Below are 10,533 nucleotides of genomic sequence, written 5' to 3'. Positions count from 1 at the left end.
TCGATTGAGGAGTGGTGTTTGTGTGTACAGTTGTCATCGTATGTAAATAAAGCATCTGTAAACCATACACAATGATGTTAGATTGATATGTGGTGTGTGTGTATGGTTTAAGGAAATGGTTGTTTTATTGCACGACGGTTTTCAGGTCCAGAAATCTCCTCATACAGTCGAGGGCCCTGACAGTGACCAGTGTAAAGACAACTGGAAGCACACATACACCTACACATACACCTACACACACCTACACACACCTACACACACACACACACCTACACACACACACACACACACCTACACACACACACACACCCACACACACCCCACACACACTCACACACACCTACACACACACACACACACCACACACACACACACACACACACCTACACACACACACACCTACACACACACCTATACACACACACACACACACCTATATACATATACACTTATTAATACACATTTACTCTATACATACTCTACATATTATTATTAATTTACTTATATATAATTTATAATTATATTATTATTATTATTATTAATTTTATATATTATAATTTCACTCTATATACACTATTATTAATTCTATATATACATAATTTATATTATTATTATTATTATTAATTTATTAATATATTAATTTACATAATTTACTTCTATATACATATTAATATTACACTTAATTTATATATAATTTACATACATATATAATTTACTCTATTATTAATACCTATACACACACACACTTACCTACACATACACTACACACTTACACACACTCTACACACTTACACACACACACATACCTACCTACATACACACACACACACACACACACACCCACACACACTCTACACACACTACACACACACTCTACACACACACACACACACACTACACACCCTACACACACACACACTATACACACATACTTACACATACACACACACTCTATATATACACATATTAATTTACATATTACACTACTCTATATAATTCTATATACATACTACTCTATATATTAATTTATAATTTATATATACACACATATTAATTTACATACATTTACCTATATATTACTTATACACACACACTATTATTACACACTCTATATACATATACACACACACCACACACACACCTATACACCTACTCTACACACATACACACACATCTACCTATATATTAATTTGTCCACACACACACACCTACACACACACACACCTACACACACACACACACTCACCTACACACACACACACACACTCACCTACACACACTCACCCACACACACACTCACACTCACCTACACACACACACACACTCACCTACACACACACACACTCACCACACACACACACTCACACACACACACACACACTCACTCACATACACACACACACACACACTCACCCCACACACACTCACCTACACACACACACACTCACCTACACACTCATCTACACACACTCACCTACACACACCTACACACACTCACATACACACACCTCACCTACACACACACCTACACACACACACACACACACCTACACACACACACACACACACACTCACTCCACACACACACACACACACCTACACACACACACCTACTCACCTACACACACACTCACTCACCTACACACACACACACTCACTCACCTACACACACACACACACACCCCACACACTCACTCACCCACACACACTCACTCACCTACACACACACACACACACTCACCCATACACACATACACACACTCACTCTACACACACACTCATATACACACACCTACACACCTACCTACACACACCTACACACACACACATACACACACACTCATACACACACATACACACACTCACCTACACACACACTCACACACACACACACACACACACACACACACACACACACACACATGACCCTGACTCCTGATTAGGAGGACCGGTATGTGACCCATACACACACCCACACACACCACCTACACACACACACACACACACTCACCTACACACACTCACACTCACCCACACACACACACACACACACACCACACACACACTCACCTACACACACACATTGGCTGCCACACACCTACACACACTACACTTACACACTCACCTACACACACACACTCACCTACACACACACACACTCACACACACACCACCCACACACACACACACACTTACACACACACTCACCTACACACACTCACCTACACACACCTCACCTACACACACACACTCACCTACACACACACACACACTCACTTACACACACACTACCACACACACACACACACACCACCTACACACACCACCTACACACACACACACTCACCCACACACACACACTCACCTACACACACACTCACCACCCACACACACACTCACCTACACACACACTCACCTACACACACACACACACACCACCTACACACACACACACACACACCTACACACCCACACACACTCACTCACCCACACACACACACACACACATCACCCACACACACACACTCACTCTACACACACTCATATACACACACTCACCTACACACACACACTCACACACACACACACACTCACCTACACACACACTCACCTACACACACACCCCACACACACTCACTCACCTACACACACATACACACACTACCCACACACACACTCACCTACACACACACACTATATACACACACCTACACACACACACATACACACACACTCATACACACACATACACACACTCACCTACACACACACTCATACACACACACACACACACACACACACTCCTGACAGAGTGACCGGTGTAAAGAGTTTAAACAGCATTAGGAACACCACACACACACACATTTTACTTTTGTCATGATTGGATGGCCAACAGGTCGGTGATCCTAAGGTTCTGTCCAGATCAACACAACATGGTTCAAGTTCCTGCCACCATTGCTGTCTCAGATCCAGAACCTTCTCCAGGAGTTCAGCCCTTCAGCAGAGTTTTAAAGGTTCTCACCCAAGATTCTGTTCTTATGGCTGTAAGGAATAAAATCGATAGAAGAAAACGTTTTCGTCAGCAAAAACCTGTTGGACCTAGGCTGGCTATCACCAGAGCAAGCTCAATCTAATCAAATCGCCGGCAGATCGGGCTAGGTTTACCCAGTTTAATCTACCGTTCTGGGTTGGACCCATGCTCGCTGTGAAACAGCGACATCTGGTGGTGGACAATCACCCTTGACCCCCTGGCAGGGGGCGTGTCTGTGATGTAAGACGTCAACCCTGACGTTGAGACTGATGAACTCTCGTCTGTTGAATTCCAGCCGACTGAAGGACGCGTCGAAGAGAAGTCATCTGTCCAAACTCAGACAAGGGTATTGAACTTAGTCTACAGATTTGCACTTGATGTAATAGATTGCACGAGGGCGTTAACTCGAGAATGCGGCTCAGTGGCAGACCGAACCGAAACCGAGCCGTTGCTCTGTGCACGCTGTGCTTTCCACTTGCATGGCACGGCGGCGTGTTCCGTTCATTTCAATCTCCCAGGTGACGGCACGGCTGTTTGCTCGTAGGGCCTGCAGTCGCACAGTGCGCGGTCAGATTAAATATGCGGCGCATATGATATTAGATATGCAGGCCACATCCGGTCCCTCACCGTCTGGCCCTTTACGCGCTTGTGTGTCCTCGCGGGAGTGTGTGTTTGTAAGCGTGCGTGGGTGCGTGCGTGCGTGTGTGTGAGAGTGAGTTTTAGCAGAGCTCAATTGTAAAAGCTTGGTGGCTGAGGAGTGTGTGTTTGTGTGTGTGAGAGTGAGTTTTAGCAGAGCTCAAATGTAAAAGCTTGGTGGCTGAGGAGTGTGTGTTTGTGTGTGTGTGTGAGAGTGAGTTTTAGCAGAGCTCAAGTGTAAAAGCTTGGTGGCTGAGGAGTGTGTGTTTGTGTGTGTGTGTGTGAGCGTGAGTTTGAGGATGTTAGCCTTTAGCTACGCGTCGCGTAGTGTCCGAGCGCAGTGTCCAGCAGCACTACTCCTGCACACACACACACACACACACACACACACACACACACAATCACTCATACTCAAACTCCTGCATACACACACACACACACCCCCACAATCACTCATACTCAAACTCCTGCATATACACACACACACACCCCACAATCACTCATACTCAAACTCCTGCATATACACACACACACCCCACAATCACTCATACTCAAACTCCTGCATATACACACACACACCCCACAATCACTATACTCAAACTCCTGCATATACACACACACACCCCACAATCACTATACTAAACTCCTGTATATACACACACACACACACCCCACAATCACTATACTCAAACTCCCATATACACACACACACACACCCCACAATCACTCATATACTCAAACTCCTGCATATACACACACACACACACCCCACAATCACTATACTCAAACTCCTGTATATACACACACACACACCCCCACAATCACTCATATACTCAAACTCCTGTATATACACACACACACACACCCCACAATCACTATACTCAAACTCCTGCATATACACACACACACACACCCCACAATCACTCATACTCAAACTCCTGCATATACACACACACACACACCCCACAATCACTCATACTCAAACTCCTGCATATACACACACACACACTCCCACAATCACTCATACTCAAACTCCTGCATATACACACACACACACAATCATACTCAAACTCCCATACACACACACACAATCACTATACTAAACTCCTGCATATACACACACACACACCCCACAATCACTCATACTCAAACTCCTGCATATACACACACACACACCCCCACAATCACTCATACTCAAACTCCTGCATATACACACACACACACCCCACAATCACTCATACTCAAACTCCTGCATATACACACACACACACACCCCACAATCACTCATACTCAAACTCCTGCATATACACACACACACACTCCCACAATCACTCATACTCAAACTCCTGCATATACACACACACACACTCCCACAATCACTCATACTCAAACTCCTGCATACACACACACACACACACACTCACAATCACTCATACTCAAACTCCTGCATATACACACACACACACACACACACAATCACTCATACTCAAACTCCTGCATATACACACACACACACACTCCCACAATCATACTCAAACTCCTGCATACACACACATCCTCTTACAATCACTCATACTCAAACTCCTGTATATACACACACACACAATCATACTCAAACTCCCATACACACACACACACTCCCACAATCATATTCAAACTCCTGCACACACACACACACTCCCACAATCACTCACTCAAACTCCTGCATATACACACACACACCCCACAATCACTCATACTCAAACTCCTGCATATACACACACACACACACACACACTCCCACACCACTATACACACACACACACACACACACACACACACCCCACAATCACTCACTCAAACTCCCACACACACACACACACACACACACACACACACCCCACAATCACTCACACTAAACCTGCATATACACACACACACTCCTACAATCACTCATATACTCAAACTCCTGTATATACACACACACACAATCACTCATACTAAACTCCTGTATATACACACACACACACACACACACACTCCACAATCACTCACCAAACTCCTATACACACACACACACACTCCCACAATCACTCATACTCAAACTCCTGCATATACACACACACACACACACTCCCACAATCACTCATACTCAAACTCCTGTATACACACACACACACACACACACTCCCACAATCACTCATACTCAAACTCCTGCATATACACACACACACACACACACACACACACTCCCACAATCACTCATACTCAAACTCCTGCATATACACACACACACACCCCACAATCACTCATACTCAAACTCCTGCATATACACACACACACACACACTCCCACAATCACTCATACCAAACTCCTGCATACACACACACACCCCACAATCACTCACTCAAACCCTGTATATACACACACACACACACCCTACAATCACTCATACTAAACTCCTGCATATACACACACACACACACTCCCACAATCACTCATACCAAACTCCTGTATACACACACACACACACTCCCACAATCACTCACACTAAACTCCTGCATATACACACACACACACACACCCCACAATCACTACACTAAACTCCTGCATATACACACACACACACACCCCACAATCACTCATACCTAAACTCCTGCATACACACACACACACTCCCACAATCACTCATACTCAAACTCCTGCATATACACACACACACACTCCCACAATCACTCATACTCAAACTCCTGCATATACACACACACACACTCCCACAATCACTCATACTCAAACTCCTGCATATACACACACACACACACTCCCACAATCACTCATACTAAACTCCTGTATACACACACACACACACACACTCCCACAATCATCATACCAAACTCCTGTATATACACACACACTCCCACAATCACCATACTCAAACTCCCAGATATACACACACACACACTCCCACAATCACTCATACTCAAACTCCCATACACACACACACCCCACAATCACTCATACTCAAACTCCTGCATATACACACACACACACACACACTCCCACAATCACTCATACTCAAACTCCTGCATATACACACACACACACTCCCACAATCACTCATACTCAAACTCCTGCATACACACACACACACACACTCCCACAATCATACTCAAACTCCCACACACACACACACACACACACTCCCACAATCACTCATACTCAAACTCCTGCATACACACACACACACACACTCCCACAATCACTCATACTCAAACTCCTGCATACACACACATCCTCTTACAATCACTCATACTCAAACTCCTGCATACACACACACACACACACGCACTCCCACAATCACTTATACTCAAACTCCTGTATACACACACACACTCCCACAATCACTTATACTCAAACTCCTGTATACACACACACACTCCCACAATCACCATACTCAAACTCCTGTATACACACACACACACACACACACTCCCACAATCACTCATACTCAAACTCCTGTATACACACACACACTCCCACAATCACTTATACTCAAACTCCTGTATACACACACACACTCCTACAATCACTCATACTCAAACTCCTGTATACACACACACACTCCTACAATCACTCATACTCAAACTCCTGTATACACACACACACTCCCACAATCACTTATACTCAAACTCCTGTATACACACACACACTCCCACAATCACCATACTCAAACTCCTGCATATACACACACACACTCCCACAATCACTTATACTCAAACTCCTGTATACACACACACACTCCCACAATCACTATACTCAAACTCCTGTATACACACACACACTCCACAATCACTCATACTCAAACTCCTGTATATACACACACACACTCCCACAATCACTTATACTCAAACTCCTGTATATACACACACACACTCCTACAATCACTCATACTCAAACTCCTGTATACACACACACACTCCCACAATCACTTATACTCAAACTCCTGCATACACACACATCCTCTTACAATCACTCATACTCAAACTCCTGTATACACACACACACTCCCACAATCACTCATACTCAAACTCCTGCATATACACACACACACTCCCACAATCACTCATACTCAAACTCCTGCATACACACACACACACACACACTCCCACAATCACTCATACTCAAACTCCTGCATACACACACACACACACACACATACACACACACATAGCTGCTATTTTATGACGGTCAATAATAACGCAGGTAAGCCTATGTGTGCGAGATCAGAGTTTACGTTATAGTGAACAGTTGAACCAATGGAGAGAACGGGTAGCTTGGTAGTTAAGCATGTTTAAGTGACTAATGAACATGTTTCATTCTATTCAGCCTGATTATGTCAATCTTTAAGCTGCATAGCCTGTCTCCAGTTTTCCTCAACTTGACTAATTAAGAAGCGTATAATAGATATTTGACCGTGTGTGTGTGTGTGTGCGTGTGTGTGTGTGTGAGTAGCAGCACTGTCTGTGTGTGTGTGTGTGTGTGTGTGTGTGTGAGAGTAGCAGCACTGTCTGTGTGTGTGTGTGTGTGTGCGAGTAGCAGCACTGTCTGTGTGTGTGTGTGAGAGTAGCAGCACTGTGTGTGTGAGAGTAGCAGCACTGTGTGTGTGTGTGTGAGTAGCAGCACTGTGTGTGTGTGTGTGTGTGTGTGAGAGTAGCAGCAATCCAGTGTAAGTAAGTGAGTGAGTTTATGAGTGACACTGACTGACTGACTCTGAGTGTGTGTGTGTGTGTTGCAGCTCAGAGCTGAAGTGTAAGATGAAGTTCGCCATCTACCTGCCGCCCAAAGCAGAGAGCTCCAAATGCCCAGTCCTCTTCTGGCTCTCAGGTCAGTGTGTGTGTGTGTGTGTGTCTGTGTGTGAGTGTGAGTGTGATTGTGTGTGTGTGTCTGTGTGTGAGTGTGATTGTGTGTGTGTGTGATTGTTTGTGTGTGTGTGTGTTTGTGTGAAGAGGGAAGAGTTCACATGTCTGTGTTCTCAGGGTGTTCAGAATGCTTTTTTAAAAAGTGTGTTGTGTTATCATGAATTTACCTGTGCGTGTGTGTGTGTGTGTGTGTGTGTGTGTGTGTGCGTGTGTGTGTGTGCGTAGGGTTGACGTGTACAGAGCAGAACTTCATCACCAAAGCTGGTAGTCAGCAGGCGGCAGCTGAGCACGGCATCATCATCGTCGCCCCGGACACCAGTCCACGTGAGTCACACACACACACACATACACACACACATAGCTGCTATTTTACACGCACACACACACACACACACACCCGTGTAGTTTTGCCAGCAGGCGTGAGATCAGAGTTTACGTTAGTAAGTGAAACAGTTGAACCACTGGAGATAACGTGGGTAGCTTGGTAGTTAAGCATGTTTAAGTGACTAATGAACATGTTTCATTCTATTCAGCCTGATTATGTCAATCTTTAAGCTGCATAGCCTGTCTCCAGTTTTCCTCAACTTGACTAATTAAGAAGCAATAATAGATATTTGACCGGCATGTCATCAAAATGTCCGTGAAGTTTAAACTCCTCTGCCGGTCACTTTGACCAGCACCATTTATTTTTTCAAGCGGAACGCTGGTTCAGACTAAGTGTTTTTTTCTCACAGTTTAAAAAAAAAAAGCTGCCATCGCTTTTGCTGCAAAGAAGAGCTAAAGCGTTTTTGCGATAGACAACGTAACTAACGCTACGCCGTGGTTACAAAATGTTACGGAAGATAAAATTGCCATTGGCTAAAGTTGTGAAGTCACATGCACTAAAACAACGAGTCTCTTGACCAGTGTTCTGTCACCTTTTTAACTTCCTGTTGTCACAGGAAATGTACACACACACACACACACACCAGTCCATGTCTGCACTAATTCTGATACCGTGGCTGCATTAATGTACACACACACACACACACACACACACCAGTCCACGTCTGCACTAATTCTGATACCGTGGCTGCATTAATGTTGCCCTGGCCGCGGTCTCAGAATTAGTGCCGACGCAAGTAGTGGAGGACCGGTTGCCTTTTAAATGATCCTGCCCACGTCTCCTGTCCAATGTAACAATAAGAAGCCTTGAACTAGTCAGAGGTCATTATGGCCAGTCCAGTTTCACTCCGCATGTTGTGGTGATGCAGCTCAGTTTATGGTACAAACATGAACTTTAGTCCTCCGTGTTTCATCTTCATTTTGTAGTGGAGTCCAGTCCACCGCTTCAGAATTAGGGCGCACAGTATTGTCCAGCTTAATTAATGTCCAGGTTAATTAGGGTTAGGGCGCACAGTATTGTCCAGGTTAATTAGGGCAGCAGCACAGTATTGTCCAGGTTAATTAGGGCGCACAGTATTGTCCAGCTTAATTAATGTCCAGGTTAATTAGGGTTAGGGCGCACAGTATTGTCCAGGTTAATTAGGGTTAGGGCACACAGTATTGTCCAGGTTAATTAGGGTAAGGTCGCACAGTATTGTCCAGGTTAATTAGGGCAGCAGCACAGTATTGTCCAGGTTAATTAGGGCAGCACAGTATTGTCCAGGTTAATTAGGGCGCACAGTATTGTCCAGGTTAATTAGGGTTAGGGCACACAGTATTGTCCAGGTTAATTAGGGCAGCAGCACAGTATTGTCCAGGTTAATTAGGGCGCACAGTATTGTCCAGGTTAATTAGGGTTAGGGCGCACAGTATTGTCCAGGTTAATTAGGGCAGCAGCACAGTATTGTGTCCAGGTTAATTAGGGTTAGGGTGCACAGTATTAAGTCCAGGTGCATGGTAGCTACAGTGCCCTCTGCTGGCTGGTGCTTACATCACCGCAGTTAAACAATACAAAACAGCCAAACTAATCAGAATTATCTGTCT

At 44.5% G+C, this 10,533-nt stretch overlaps 1 protein-coding gene across 1 annotated transcript in view; it reads left to right on the top strand.

Annotated features, from left to right (window-relative positions):
- Positions 1-8,441: 8,441 nt before the first annotated feature.
- esd (esterase D/formylglutathione hydrolase) overlaps positions 8,442-10,533 on the top strand; it is a gene marked incomplete at its 5' end in the record, with an annotated part of 11,207 nt that continues 9,115 nt past the window's right edge. The window contains 2 exon segments of the mRNA XM_048240082.1: positions 8,442-8,530; positions 8,791-8,889. Coding sequence (XP_048096039.1) covers positions 8,442-8,530; positions 8,791-8,889 — 188 coding nt within the window.

The sequence above is a fragment of the Alosa alosa genome, chromosome 3 (assembly GCF_017589495.1).
Source record: "Alosa alosa isolate M-15738 ecotype Scorff River chromosome 3, AALO_Geno_1.1, whole genome shotgun sequence".
NCBI classification, from domain to species: domain Eukaryota; kingdom Metazoa; phylum Chordata; class Actinopteri; order Clupeiformes; family Clupeidae; genus Alosa; species Alosa alosa.
The sequence above is the reverse complement of the archived record's forward strand: the minus strand, read 5'-3'. Positions and strand labels throughout refer to the sequence as shown.